Source organism: Sardina pilchardus, chromosome 4, assembly GCF_963854185.1.
Source record: "Sardina pilchardus chromosome 4, fSarPil1.1, whole genome shotgun sequence".
Lineage (NCBI taxonomy): Eukaryota > Metazoa > Chordata > Actinopteri > Clupeiformes > Clupeidae > Sardina > Sardina pilchardus.
Genome location: NC_084997.1, coordinates 19023679 through 19038678, shown reverse-complemented (window position 1 = coordinate 19038678; position 15000 = coordinate 19023679). Strand labels below are relative to the sequence as shown.

The 15000-nt window shown below is 50.8% G+C and overlaps 1 protein-coding gene across 1 annotated transcript in view; it reads right to left on the bottom strand.

Moving 5' to 3' along the window:
- The window catches only part of dnah7 (dynein, axonemal, heavy chain 7), a 77186-nt gene that overhangs the window by 29976 nt on the left and 32210 nt on the right, over window positions 1-15000 (bottom strand). The window contains exons 32-46 of the mRNA XM_062533660.1: window positions 14591-14812; window positions 13704-13901; window positions 11679-11834; window positions 10931-11099; window positions 10585-10711; window positions 9900-10119; window positions 8909-9535; window positions 8054-8299; window positions 6505-6734; window positions 5319-5649; window positions 4497-4843; window positions 3523-3703; window positions 2172-2357; window positions 660-823; window positions 1-33 (exon numbers count right to left, since the gene is read on the bottom strand). The exon at window positions 1-33 is cut by the window's left edge and continues 122 nt beyond it. Coding sequence (XP_062389644.1) covers window positions 1-33; window positions 660-823; window positions 2172-2357; window positions 3523-3703; window positions 4497-4843; window positions 5319-5649; window positions 6505-6734; window positions 8054-8299; window positions 8909-9535; window positions 9900-10119; window positions 10585-10711; window positions 10931-11099; window positions 11679-11834; window positions 13704-13901; window positions 14591-14812 — 3437 coding nt within the window. The remainder of the gene's footprint in view (window positions 34-659; window positions 824-2171; window positions 2358-3522; window positions 3704-4496; window positions 4844-5318; window positions 5650-6504; window positions 6735-8053; window positions 8300-8908; window positions 9536-9899; window positions 10120-10584; window positions 10712-10930; window positions 11100-11678; window positions 11835-13703; window positions 13902-14590; window positions 14813-15000) is intronic.

Here is a 15000-nt window from a genome sequence, read left to right as displayed (position 1 = left end):
GGGTCGATCATCAGGGGCCAGCGGCGAGCGTTGCTGTGAGGAGAAGATAAGGAGTGGAAGAGGAAGAGGAGGAGGGGGAAGAGGGGTGGAGGGGAGGAAGATGGGACAGAGAGGAGATGTGAGGAGAGGTGAGACGAGGTGAGAGGGGACAGCGGAGTCAGGAGGAACTATTTTTTTCGGTGTAGAAATGCTAGAGGACTAGCTGTGCCGCGCTGCATACTGAGCACTTAAATACGTGGCCTGTGTCCGGATTTCTGCTGGACTGGTAAACAAGCACTGGCCACTGCCCCTGTTCCAGTGGATAGTTTGACGTGGAGGGCTATAATGTGACATGTGCAAATCCCCATCTGCTACACACACCCAGACACTTGCATTACGGACTTAGCACCCGTGTCCAGCTAGCTCTGTAATGGCCACAGGTTGTTTGGCTTTGTTTGCATGTTCATATTGACGTGGTCTCTATCCGTGTGTTTCCTTAAACAGACAGTTGTCTCTATCCGTGTGTTTCCTTAAACAGACAGTTGTCTTTATCCGTGTGTTTCCTTAAACAGACAGTTGTCTTTATCCGTGTGTTTCCTTAAACAGACGGGATGAAGCTTGACGTGGTGCTGATGAGAGTTGGCGGTGTTGGGCAGGGGGCGGGTGGACGCGGGACTCACGAGATGATGATGCCGTTGTCGATGGAGAAGCTGTCGGACGGCAGGCCGGCGATGGTCCAGCTGCGGATCTTCACCAGCTCCCCCAGGGAGTTCATCAGGGACATGTTCTTGGAGCAGGGGATCTCCCTGGACTTACACAGGTCCATCCACTCTGCAGTGGCAGCCTAATACACACACACACGCGTGCGCGCACACACACACACATGCACACCCACACACACACAAAGGAGGATAGAAATTCACAAACAAACACATGGATAAAACCCACAAGAACACAAACAGGCACAGCAACATACACTCACACACAAAGAAAAGTACACAATGGCATGTCAGGTGTTGAAAAGCATTTGTTCCGCTACACACTCCAGCAAAGTCCGAGGTCAGTAAAGACCCCTATTCACGCCACAGTTCCTTCTTCAGCTGTCCCTGCAAAAACTCCAGCAAAAAGTAAACAAATCTCACTTCCTCTGACAAGCTCTCTAAATTGTTACAATGTTTTCTTTCCGTTTTCTTTCTTTGGAATAGAATACATTATGAAGAACCAAAAAAAAAAAAAAAAAAGCCTGATTTTTGGTGTGGAAAAACAGTGAAAAATCTGAAAGCATCCAGTGGAGTTCCAAACTCAAATCTTTTCCCTGTGGCACTAATATTTAACAGGCCTCATTCATTTTTTATGCGCGTGGCTTTTGTTGTTAAAAACAGACAGCTGATGAGGAGCATGTGTAGCGGCATCTGCTTGAGAGAGACAAAGGGACTGCTTTAATATGCCCCCCTATGAGTCTCATGAAGACAGAGGCGCTTAAATATTAAAATGGCTGGCATCCCACGGTCACGTACACATCAAACAGTGCAGTGGTGAGTGGAAGCCCGGGACACTAGCACACACACACACACACACACACACACACACACACACACACACACAAACACACACACACACACACACACAAACACACACACATGCATAGCCACACACACACACACACACACACACACACACACACACACACACACACACACACTCGCTAGCACAGCACATGGTTGTATAGGATCAGAGTGTGCCTGGGCCTTCAGTCATCCATGCGCTCCCCTCGTGAAGCTGATGCTGGTATGGAGCTGTACCCCTGCTGCTCTGCTTGTGACTGATGAACCGACACACGCTTTCATGTTTGCATGCATTATAATACGGCCACGCAGAGTGCATCTCGTGGTGTGAATCAGCAGGCATTATTTACCATCTGTGTATGCTACACTTGGACACGGACTCATTTGAGCTCAGAGGTGTGTGTGTGTGTGTGTGTGTGTGTGTGTGTGTGTGTATGTGTGTGTTGTGTGTGTGTGTGTGTGTGTGTGTGTGTGTGTGTTGTGTGTGTGTATGTGTGTGTATGTGTGTGTGTGTGTGTGTGTGTGTGTGTGTGTGTGTGTGTGTGCGTGCGTGCGTGCGTGCGTGTCTGTGCGCAGCGATGTCCAGCTGCTTGGGGTCTCGGCGCTCTGCAGCAGCTCTGCTCTCACCTGTCTGTAGCTGGACGTGAAGGCCCCCAGGTAGGCCACGACGGCCGCCGAGATGAGGATGTCTCCGGTCAGGTTGGTGTAGAGCTCGCCCAGGTGGAGCGCCGTCTCGCTCCAGCGCGTCTTCTCCCCGCCCAGGCCGCCGATCAGCTGCTCGGCACGCTCCAGCTTCTTGCTGCACAGATCCACCTGGGCGTCGGGGGAGGAGGAGGAGGAGGAGGAGGGAGGAGGAGGAGGAGGAGGGAGGAGAAGGAAGGGAACGTGGCCATGTTACAAGTCACGCTCGTGAAACCCAGTTTGTTTATAGGCCAGACGCTGATAAAAAGGCATGACGGACAAGGTCACCCATTTTGCGCGGCCTCTCCCGGCACCGGCTCCCTTGTAAACAAGGAAAAGCTGCTACTCTGAAGCGCCGCGCTGCCTGGCCAAGGTCAGATTCCCGAGACAAATTAGCGTCTTTCTACCCCTCCAGACGTGTACTCCATTAGAGGTCACGGCTCCTGTGTTTATATTTATCTATGTATTTATTTGTTTATTTATTCCCCACAAGTAAATCATTGATCTGACACGCTCCCGCTCTGGGACCAGCACACTTGAGAGATCAGACGACATAAATATTTTCTTCCCTTTGAAACGCGCTGGCGGAGAGAGAGAGGACGAGGGGTTGGAGGAGAGGAACATGAAAGGCGGAAAGGCGGAATGGGACACAAAAGAGAGACGAGACCCTCACGGTAGGAGAGCTATACCCAGACCCCCGGTGACTGAGACTCTTCCTCCACAGACAAATGCGCGCAGAGATGGCAGGGGGACCATGAGAGCGAGTGTGAGAGAGAGAAAAAGATAGAGAGAGAGAGAGAGAGAGAGAGAGAGAAACAAAGAGAAACGCGTCGGGTGATATTTTGCGGCTTCAAAGCACACAGAGCAAGAGGCGGCAAGAAAATAAACAGATGCCGAGGGAGGGAGAGAGAAAAAAGTCTTTTTGAAGGCAAAAATAAATTCTAAACTCTCGACAAATATGCAAACAAATTTGACAGATGGGTTTTGTTGATTTATGATCTTTTGCCATCTATTTGACAAATTACGGGGACACACAAGACATTTCTGCCGTTTTCACCAAAATTATGTTTTCGAGGGGAAGAGAATTACTCCGTTGGAATGCTCAAATGTCATACAAACCACATCAAATCCAAATAAAGCTTAAACAAATAACAGCTTCCGGGAAACAAACAACCAACACCGTCAGAGCCCACAATATCCTTGCACTCATTTAAAATGAAATAAATAACGATGAGCCACTGCAGCCGTTGAGTTTTCATGTTGAGGTCAGCGTGCCTGTGGCCTGTCCAGCGCTCACCTGGTTTTCCAGGTCAGCCTTCTTGGTCTTGTTGGCCTCCAGCGTCTCCTGCAGATTGGCCAGTTTGTCCTGGACCTCTTTGAGGGCGGCCTGCTTCTTCTGCAGGCTCTCCATGGCGACCTTCAGCTCACCCTCCGCCTGCGCCAACTTCTCTTTCTTGGGCGCCACCACCTTGGCAACCCTGAGAGGAGCGAAGCAAAAAGGGGCATCAAAGGGCATCTGTACTTTTCTGTCTCTTTACTTTTCTGCTCTCTCCGTTCCCAAGTGTGAGTATTTTCCAAAGCCTCTCTCAAGCAAAGTGTGCGGTGGAGTTTGAGGAGAGCATTGTGATTCAGAAAGTGCTTGGTGTTATGCAACCAAATGTTTAAGAGACAAATAAGAATTCTGAGCCCATAAACTTACAACGGCAAACACTGACATTTAAACTTTTCTCCTGGTTTGCCTCTATCTGTCTTATACACATGCCGAACCTGAGTGTGTGCACACTTTTAATGTACAGCTCTGGAAATAAATGAAGAGACCGCGGCACATTTTTCTGATGTGCAGTGTCATCCTACGGAGTGACATTCGAATGAGTTGACGGTCATTATTCAAAATGTAGAGAGACCACTGCAAATTTGAATATGCGCGTCAACTCATTTGAATGTCACTCAGCAACCGCAGGATGACATCAGAAAAATGTGCAGTGGTCTTTTCATTTTTTTCCAGAGCTGTATTCATTTGGCAGACAGACCTACAGTATCTGTGGTGATGGTTGAAGAACAACAAACAGTCTCGGACTAGGAGTCAACAGGAAGCACTAATTCTACTGAATTTGAAAGAGTGCAAAGGAGACTGGGTAAAGAATCGCGCCGTAAGGGAGTTAGCGGTGGTTGGCCTCCTCTAAGGTGTTAGAGGTGTTGATGACAAAGAAGACGCTGCTGTGATTGCTTTTGTGTTTTGTCTCTCACGACTCCCGCTGTCGCCGCACTCACTTGTCGTAGGAGTCCATGGCGCACACCCATTTGCAGAGGCCCTCGGCGGCGGTGGACGCCACGCGGATCTTCTCGGGGACGAAGTCCGGGTTGGTGATGTACTTGTTGCGGATGACGGCGATCTGGCTGGGCGGGATGGCGTCCTTGTTGTACTCGTGCAGGCTCTGCAGGAACTTCATGTCGCCCAGCAGCTTCTTGGCGGGGCCCCAGTAGTCCTCCACCTTCTTGCCCGAGCCCGACGGGTCGGGGATGCGGTCGGGCTTGATGCCCTTCAGGATGCAGATGGCCTCCATCACCAGCTTCACGCCGGCCGGCGGGCTCTTCATCGCCTTCACCATGGTGATGTCCTACGAAGGGAGGAAGAAGAGCAATGCTTTTACTATCTAAACTTCTATATCAAAATGAGTAGTTGTCATTAAATGACATGTCACTTATTTTAATGAAAAAATGCTATTTGCCACTTCAACTAAATAAATGAACAGAAATATTCTGTAATATATACACATATAAATATTGCAATTGTAATACATACTGTAAAATACATACACTCAAATGTCTATTGAAATATATTTCTTCATTATTTTATCCTGTAAAGTATTATTTTGGTTTGGTTGATGATCAGCCACTGTGGGGAAATTGCGCAGTAATAACACAAGGAATGTACAGTATATCTCTCCTATGTATACTGTAGGGTGCATTCTGTATTCTTAATCGTATGCCATTGACTTCATCTATTGGTATTTCTGTGACCCAGAGGAGTGAAATAGACCTCTGTGTCGTTATTCAGCTGACCGCCCCTCCCCCCGTGTCCCCGTGTCTCACCGCTTGGGTGAGCGTGTTGAGGGCGGAGAGGGCCGACTCCAGCACGGGCATGGCCACGGCGAGGTCGGCGTCGCACTCGTCCTTGATGGCCTTGGCGGCCATGGCCTGGTCGTTGGCCACGGCCTCGTCCACGCGCACCACCTTCTCGGTCTTGGCCACCTCCACGGACTCGTGCTCGATGACCACCATCATCTGGTCCACCTCCTTGCTGGCCACCACCAGCTGCGGCTGCAGCGCCTCCAGCTCCACCTGCATGGTGGCCACCTGCGCCGCCGCCGACTGCAGCTTGTCCAGGCCCACCTCGTAGCGCCGCTTCAGCGTCATCACCTCGCTGGACACGCACGCACGCGCACACACACACACACACGCACACACGCGCACACACACACGCGCACACACACACACACACACACACACGCAGACACACACACACACGCAGACACACACACACACACGCGCACACACACACACACGCGCGCGCACACACACACACACGCGCGCACACACGCACACACACGCACACACACACACCAATAGGGTCAGGGACACCATCATCATCAAGCACTATCAACATTACGGGGGCAGAGCTGGCACAAGATGTGACAAACAGACCACAGAGGCCTTATGGTCCACACAGGAAGACAAGTGAGTCCTTATCGACATGTTCAACATCAACATCATCCTTTCATATTCACAAGCTCTAAAAGGTTGTTGAACTAATCAAAAATCTCTTTTTTATTTATTTATTCCACGTAGTAGTAAGAAATAGTTGTATAGCTCTTTTTTTCTTTATCTTTGGATACTGTAGATACTGTAGCCATTGCTTTCTGTTCTCCATTGACAAACTGGACAAAACAGGAGTCATAAAGCTACAATCCCACCATATTGTAATGCTATCATGCATAACACTACGTAAGTAAGGGATAATAAATAGAACCCCGGTCATTATCAGGGGAAATGAACAGGACCCCGATGTGCCAGCAGAAATCCTGTATTGGATTAAACAGACAGTGCGCACCTCGCGAAAACACAAAATAATGAAGAACTACAAAAGGTCATGGCCACACATACTATAATGATGCATGTTATCAACCAGCTAAAAGCTACAGTTAATGCTCTTTAGCAGCACTTGACACCCTGACCATCCTCCCGACCCCCGACCCCCAGGCGGGGGCGCGGCCCTTACGCTCTCTTCTTCTGCAGCAGCGTCTTGAAGGTGGAGATGAGCTCCAGGTAGGAGGTGGGGGTGACGTAGTTGTGGCGCTGCAGCTCGGCCAGGAAGCGGGCGGAGAGGTTGATGGTGGACGTGTGGAAGCTCTTGCACATGCTGATGCAGCCCGAGCGCGCCTCGTCGTCCATCTCCACGTCCTCCAGGAAGCGCGAGGCCACCGCCTGCAGGGCGTCCTCCGGCCAGCTCTGAGACCGGAGAGAGGGGGAGAGAGAGAGAGAGAGAGAAAGAGAGAGAGAGGGAGAGAGAGAGAGGGAGAGAGTGTGAGTAAGAGAAAGATGATGTCACTCACATCTTCAGCTCCAAAAGCTCAGCATCAAACACACACACTGGGCACACACACACACACATAGTATGTTGGCACTCCGCATTAGTGTGCTCACTATCATGCACACACACACACACACACACACACACACACACACAGACACACACGCACACACGCACGCACGCACACACACACACACACACACACACACACACGCATGCACGCACACACACACACACACACACACACACACACACACACACACACACACACACACACACACACACACACACACACACACACACACACACACACAGCGTGTGGCCTAGACACACCACCTGCTGACACAGGTCTGAAATCTGTGATTGTTCCAGCAGCGCCGCACGCTGTCACACTCGCCATAATTGGGACGCCAGACAATAGACGAACCTGATCTGACAAGACGCGACCTGCTGAAGTTACCGCAAAAAACAGAGCTGCTCATTGTGTGCAATTAGGGCGTCGACACCGCAGGCCTCCGCGGCAACGCGCATAATAAGCCGCGCTCGGAGAGTTTGATTTTTCATTTAGCAGATGGCGCCCTCATCAAAGCAAATTGACTGCCACTTCAATTCAATTTTTGTCACATTGAGTTTTTCTGACAATGGCAGTTGGTGTTCCACAGTGAATCAGAGGTCTGTCAAACAATGCCAGATGAACAAAAGAGGTTGAAAGTAGACAATGCCAGTGTGTGTGTGTGTGTGTGTGTGTGTGTGTGTGTGTGTGTGTGGGTAGGTGGGTGAGTATAAGGAGGCCATGATAATGGACAATTGTTGTGTGTGTTTGTTTGTGTAGGAGTTTATAATTGACAATGACTGTGAGTGTGTGTTGTGTCGGGGTGGGGTGGTCGGACGAGGGTGGGGGTGGGGGTGGGGGGTGACATTACTGGAGAGAGTGGCTGGGAGTGTGCTTGTGTATTGGGAGAATGACAATAGACAGTCAGTGACTGTGAGTGTATTTGTCCGTGCGTGTGTGTAGGGGGGATACAAGTAGAAAGTGAGTGTGAGTGTGTGTGTGTGTGTGTGTGTGTGTAAGTGGAGGAGGTGACAGTTGACAGCAGCTGTGAGTGTGTGTGTGTGTCTGTGTGCTGTTGGATTTCCTCCTACAGTGCCTATGTGTCCGCGTGCAAGTGTGAACGTTCGCACGCCGGTGTCGGTGGCGTCGACGTCGGCGAGGGGGTCGGCTGAGGCTGAGGCTGACCTGGAACCAGTCGATGGTGCAGCAGTTGATGAGCGCGGGGAAGCGGCGCAGGCGGCTGCGGAAGGCGTCTCCGATGGGGCTCATGGCCAGCACCACGTGCAGCTGGCTGCGGCAGCGCTCCAGGAACATGTTGAAGAGCGCCAGCGGGCTGCCGTCCGTCTGCTTGTCGCGCTCGCGCTGCCGGTCCAGCACGCGCATGCGCTCGCAGATCTCCTGCTTCTCGTCCACCGCAAACAGATTGGGCACCTTGGACACACACATGGAGGGTTCTCAATTAGACAGACAGATAGATAGATAGATAGATAGATAGACATATAGATAGATAGATAGATAGACAGAGATAGAGAGACAGACAGACAGACATAGATACATAGGTAGATAGATAGACAGACAGACAGATAAGTACAGTATATAGATAGATAACTAGATAACTAGATAGATAGATAGATAGATAGATAGATAGATAGATAGATAAATAGATAGATACCGGTACTTTATTCATCCCGAGAGTGAAGTCAAGTGTAGTTTATTCATATAGTGCATAAGACATACAACAGCTTACTAGAAAGAACAATACAAACCATCAATAATGATGAAAACACAATAGTGAGATGATAGTCCATCAACCAGGTTTCCTACAGGAACTGACTGATTGTAATAAAGTACGCACACGTGAAAGTAAGACAGTTGGATGTTTTTGCCAAGGTGTCCATGGAGGTAGAGCAAAGACTGAGCAGAGCAAGGTGATTACCAATGGCAAAATGCATACTTACTGTACATACTTACTTAAAATACGTACACACTTACTTACAGTACTTACATACATACACATTGTTTACATGATTCCATAATTACCTCGCCCGTGTTCAGCAGGTTGCTGACGTCCTCCAGGAAGGACTCCATCTTGATCTGCGTGTCGGTGAAGAGGAAGACGCCGTGCGTGTCGGTGGACGTGGACTTGCGCATGATGACCTTGAGGTCGTCGCGCCACTCCGTCATGCCGTAGCTCTTGGAGATCTCCACCTGGAAGAGCTCCGTCTCGGCCATGTGCGCGGCCAGCCGCGTCAGCGACTGCCGCCCGCTGCCCCCGACGCCCACCAGCAGGGCGTGGCCGCGCGGCTGCTTGATGACGCGCGAGATGCGGCACACGTGCTCGATGGCGAAGCGGAAGAGCACCAGGTTCATGGGCGCCTTGCTGACGTTGTTGAACTCCTCCAGGTGGCCCTCCACCACCTGCCGCAGGCGCTCCAGGTCGGCCACCTCGCGGTAGTTGCGGTCCTCGCCCTTGGGGTCGTGGAAGTCGCAGAACATGAGGCTGCGCAGGTCGTCCTCGGTCACGGCGCCGTCGTCGTCCTGGGCCAGGTGCTGGAAGAGCCGGTGGAAGTTCTCCTGCAGGTGGCTGTCGCACACCTTCTGCAGGAAGCCCACCATCCACGTCTGGTCGGACTTGTGCACCAGCCGGTCGTAGTACACCCGCTGGACCTGATGATGGCACAGACAGAGAGGGCAAGAACTGAACCTAGAAGCATTTCTGCATCAGCAATACTCAACTATCCACAAGTGTAATTAATGTATGTAGTGTGTTTATAGTGTTATCATTATTACGATGAAAAACGTTTTTTTTTACAGAACAATTTAATGCTCTCAATTGAATGGTCATTTTCATTGATCATATATGTGGCTTTGGACAAAAGCGTCTGCTAAATACCATAACCATAACCATAACCATCTATAAGCTTGTTTTGTAGTATTCCCAATAACAACTGCATTGAGGAGGCCTAAAGGCTGTTCCATTCAACTGGTCAAACAGGGGCCCACTGGGAAGGGCGGCCCACACAGGGGTTACCTCATGCACCCAGAGGCGCTTGATGGCTTTGGGGTCCTCGGCCGTCTCTGGCCTGGACAGACAGACTCCCTGAATGACGCGCGAGAAGTCGCGGAGGTTGAATAGGTAGTGGGACTTGGCGGGGGTGGGCAGAAGGTTCTTCGTGGCCTCCTGGTACACGAACATGGTGCCGTTTACAATCTGGGAGGTCAGACTGGCAAATGGCTTCGGGAAGGCAAACCTGGGGATGAATTCAACCACAATTACAGTAATTTCCTGCATATAAGCCGCATTGTGTATAAGCCGCAGTACAGTGTTTTATGCCAGTTAAAAGAAAAAAAAAAACATATTAACACCATATTAACTGCCCCCCGTGTATTAACCTCACAGCTGAAGAAATTTTGCAAAATCAATGTATAAGCCGCGGTTAATAGTCGGGAAATTACGGTATGTATCACAAATGCAGTGCCTCTCAACTACTACTACATAATACTTATCAGAGGTGTTATCAACTACTTACAGTATCTATCTATCTATCTATCTATCTATCTATCTATCTATCTATCTATCTATTTATTTATTTTTCATTCTATCTAGTATCTAGCGATCAATCTATCTATCGATCTATCTTTCTTTAGCTATTTAAGTTAAACAAAAACAATGTTAGGTCATACTGAATCTGGGGTGAAGGAATTCAGTGAGTTACCGGATGGACAGGTGCCAATCCAGGATGCGGGAGAAGATGGTGTACATGGTCTTCTCATCAAAGTCATTAATGGTCACCGTGTTGAAGTGGCGAAGGAATCGGGGGGTCACTGGGTTTCTTCCACCACCTGAGAAGAAGAATCAACAGAAAAACAACAATTTAGGTCATTTGTTATGATTAACAAACATAATCTCTCCTCACCTGAAGTGGGGATTTAATTAATAAAATAAAAATAAAAAAACACTTTGGTTTCACACATATCCTGAAAATAATGATTGCTTGGTTTTCCGTCATCTGTCCACTCCAGATCAGGGGGGAAGAGAGGGGGTGGTTTGGGTGGACTCACCGGGCGGCCCCATGGCGCACATGATCTGGATGTCCACCAGGTTGATCATGGAGCAGTCCTTCAGGTCGTACCAGTTCCAGTGGTCCAGCCACTGCCTCAGGAGCTCCACGGGCGGCTGGGCGCCGTATGTCTCGCGCGCCGGCATGTTCACGTCGTCCACAAACACCACCTGCCGCACACACACGGCGAGAGACACAGCACGCAGCGGAAACACACCCGTCAAACTCCGCGCTGTCGCTTTGCTCTTTGTCTTTACTAAAAAAGACAGCAGCGGTGAAACATCTGTCAGACATACTGTTGCTACTTTACTCTTTATGTCTTTACTCTCGCTCTCTCTAGAGGCTCGGTGGGTGATACACGGTACATCTTAATGAGGGAGTTGGATTATGCACGTGTGAGACAGCACGTCTGGTCTACTCTCATGGATCTGACACACAGACACACACACACACAAGCACACAGACACACATATGCAGATCTCTCTCTCTCTCTTTCTCCTCTCTCTCACACACACACACACACACACACACACACACACAGACACATGCATACCCCCCCCCGACACACACACACACACACATGCACATCTCATATACACAGACACAAGCACGCATGCACCTACGCATGCACCTACACACGCACCTACACACACACACACACACACACACACATAGAAATGCACACGCCCCCCCCCCCCCCCCCCCACACACACACACACCTGACTCACGCCAGTGCAACATCTGCTTACCGTTCTCTTGCCCATGGGAGGGCCGTACAGACCCTTGCGCCGCTTGTCCAGCTTGGACATGATGATGTTCTGGGTCTGGGCCGCCGTTGTCTGCGCCGAGAAGTTGATCTGAAGCGGGGTGTACACGTCTTTGGTCAGACGCCTCAGCAGGAAGTCCTACACACACGCACACACACACGGAGAGGAGAGAGCAGGCCAGCTTGTATAGGAGACATGACAAATGGGTTTGGAATGCACTCTGGACGAGTACAGTTCAAGATCACATTGGCAGCATTCAGGAGCACACAGCGCATACCATCAGGACACATGTTCACCCCATTCAATTCAACTTGCCATTCAACTTGACAGCCTTGGTAGATACTGTACCAAAGGCTGATAATAAGGAAATACTGAAGGGTATTTCAAATGGAGCGAAGTAAAAATGTTCCCTTGGGATGTCAGTTCAAAACTTTCTATAACCACCTCATGATTGATGCTTTTATCGTGGGTGTATGTATAGGAATCAGAAGAAAGTCCGTTGTTCAATTCGCGGCTATGTGGCGAAAAGCCATATATGCTTTCATATAGCAAGGTACAGGACAGGTACTCTTTACACTATGAGCTATTGTGGAGAAGAGAGGGGAAAAAAATGACTCGTCTCAGAAAACTGGCTTGTCAAATGAAGTGTGGGCTGCTACTTCACAAAGAGATGTTGAGCAATTTTTTTTGGAGGCATTGTGTTAAAGGCAGTTCCCCGTCTTCAAAAAACGATGTTTAAAAAGAGAACTCCTACACAGAAATGTACTTTGGTGGCTGCCGTGCGCCTTAAGCATGTAACAGTTAATGTGTTTTGAAAGCGGCAAAAAGCGATGCACACTGGGTGTGTGTATACAGTATATATATGTGTGTGTGTGTGTGTGTGGGGGGGGGGGGGGGGGGGGTTGTTGGGCACGGCGACGGCATACGAGCGTAACGAGGCGGATAATGGATGAGGCCGTTAGCGTGATGGATCTGGGCCGCAGCCGCGTCTGCCTGCTGCCGTGACTGGCCCAACCTACCCCACGCCATGCCACCCCAAACACACACACACACACACACACACACACACACACACACACACACACACACACATGCACACACACACGCACACACACGTTTCCTTCAGAAAGAGAGAAAGGAAAGAAAAAAAAAAAACAGAGAGAGCAGCTTGCGCTCTCCTCTCTTCCATGGCGCTGGTCGGCGGGGGTTTGGCACAGTGTGCGGCAGTTGGTCCGGGACCACGGGCTCATTTATCAAACGCCGGCCTACCACCCCAAACCCAAACCCATCCCCGCTCGCTCACTCAGTCACCCCCGCCGCCGGGTTGGCACCACCACTGGCTCCCACTCACACACACCCTCCACCCCACCCCCGGGCACCCTCGCTGCGCCAGACACACAACACAAACTCCCGACTGGGCAAACGGCAGGCCCTTGTCGGATGTCCAGCAGCTCTTGAGACCGGCCCGAGCTCCTTGGCCGTCCGCGGACATGGCTGGCGGACAGCTCGACGAGCGCACGGCGCCTGGACGCTGAGCCGTGTGGGCAGCGGAAGAGGGGGGAGAGAGAGAGAGAGAGAGAGAGGGAGTGAGAGAGAGAGAGAGAGAGAGAGAGCAGTCTAGTCCACCCTACCTGCTGCTGGACCGTGGCCACTCCAAACACACAAACCCCGATGGCCCTTCCCAAAAGGGCTGAATTTGTGCAGGAGCGACAGAGTCCAAATAAGGAGAGAGGCTTGGGGTTGTTCCTGCGTTTTTGGACCTCTGCAGGCTGCGCAAGGGCCCAAGAAACAAGAGAGCCACCGGAAAACGAAAGGGGAACGAGAATCGACACACTTGAAACCCAATCCAACAAAAGTCACAGTCCGAGGAGAAGAACCCTGGCAGGACCACGGCGATGAGACTGTTGGACAAACCAGTCGACTGAGAGTGCGTTACCGGTGACAACAGACCGTGGGCACTAGGCACTGGGCGTGAGGGGTGGGGGGTGGGGGGGTGGGGGCACTCACTATGATGTAGACGCTCTTCCCGGTGCCCGTGGGGCCGATGAAGACGGTGGGCTTCTGGTGGGTGACCAGCAGCTCCATGAGCGCGGTGTAGCGCACCGTGTTCTCCGTGGGCACGATGATCTCGTTGAACTGCATGTCCTTGTGGATGGCGGGCGCCGTCTGCAGCTCATCCGTCCACAGCTCCCACCTGCCTGAGCCCTGGGATCAGACACGCGGGCTTATTCAGACTCTTACTCAGACACACGGACTTATTCAGACTCTTATTCAGACACCTCGACACAGACATGCCTGTGGACCAAAGGATCACTCTTCCCTACAGAAGCGGTTATATACTGTATAATGATCTATTTTCAAATCTTGACTGGCTCAACGACCCATACCTGAATTCCAGCTGAAAAATTTTCAGCCCTGGATTATACAGAACAGTAATGCTGGTATATGCACTAGCCCGGGACTATACAGAACAGTAGAATATGTACTAGCCCTGGATTATACAGAACAGTAGAATATGTAAGGGATAATCAACGACGCGCCGTGCGTTTATAGGAAAATAATGCACGTTCGAAGTGGTAATAAGGACCCGACGCCGCAGGCGGAGGGGACTTTACACTTCGATAAGTAATAGCCCTGGATGATACAGAACAGTAGTATACATAACAGCCCTGGATGATACAGAACAGTAGTATACATAACAGCCCTGGATGATACAGAACAGTAGTATACATAACAGCCCTGGATGATACAGAACAGTAGTATGTGTAACATACATCACTGGGGACTAGCGAGTTAAAACAGAAAGGCTGTGCAGATCTCCCAGGGTTAATTAAGAACTGCTCGGGGCAGTTTGTGGGCGTACTCAGTAGGCGGCGCGCGCGAGAAGGCCTCACCTCCTTGATGAAGCGGTACTGGTAGAGCGTGCCCTCCCCGGGCAGCGGCACGGTCAGCTGCTTGGCGGGCGGCTCGACCGAGTCCAGGAGGCCGTGGAGCATGCGCGTCTCCTCGCTCAGGCCGCCCGCGAGCAGCTCGCGCACCAGAGCGTCGAACTTGAGCCGGCCTTTCTCCTCGCAGCTGGCGCCCACTGACCACACCAGCGAGAAGACGAACATACCCTGCACAGCACAGAGAGAGAGAGAGAGAGAGAGGGAGAAAGAGGGAGAGGGAGAGAAAGAGAGGGAGAAGGAGAGAGAGAGTGGGAGATGGAGAGGGAGAGAAAGACATAGAGAGAGAGAGAGAGGGATGGAGTGAGAGACAGAGAGAGAGAGAGAGGGTCAAACACCCAACACCCTACCTGATTAAT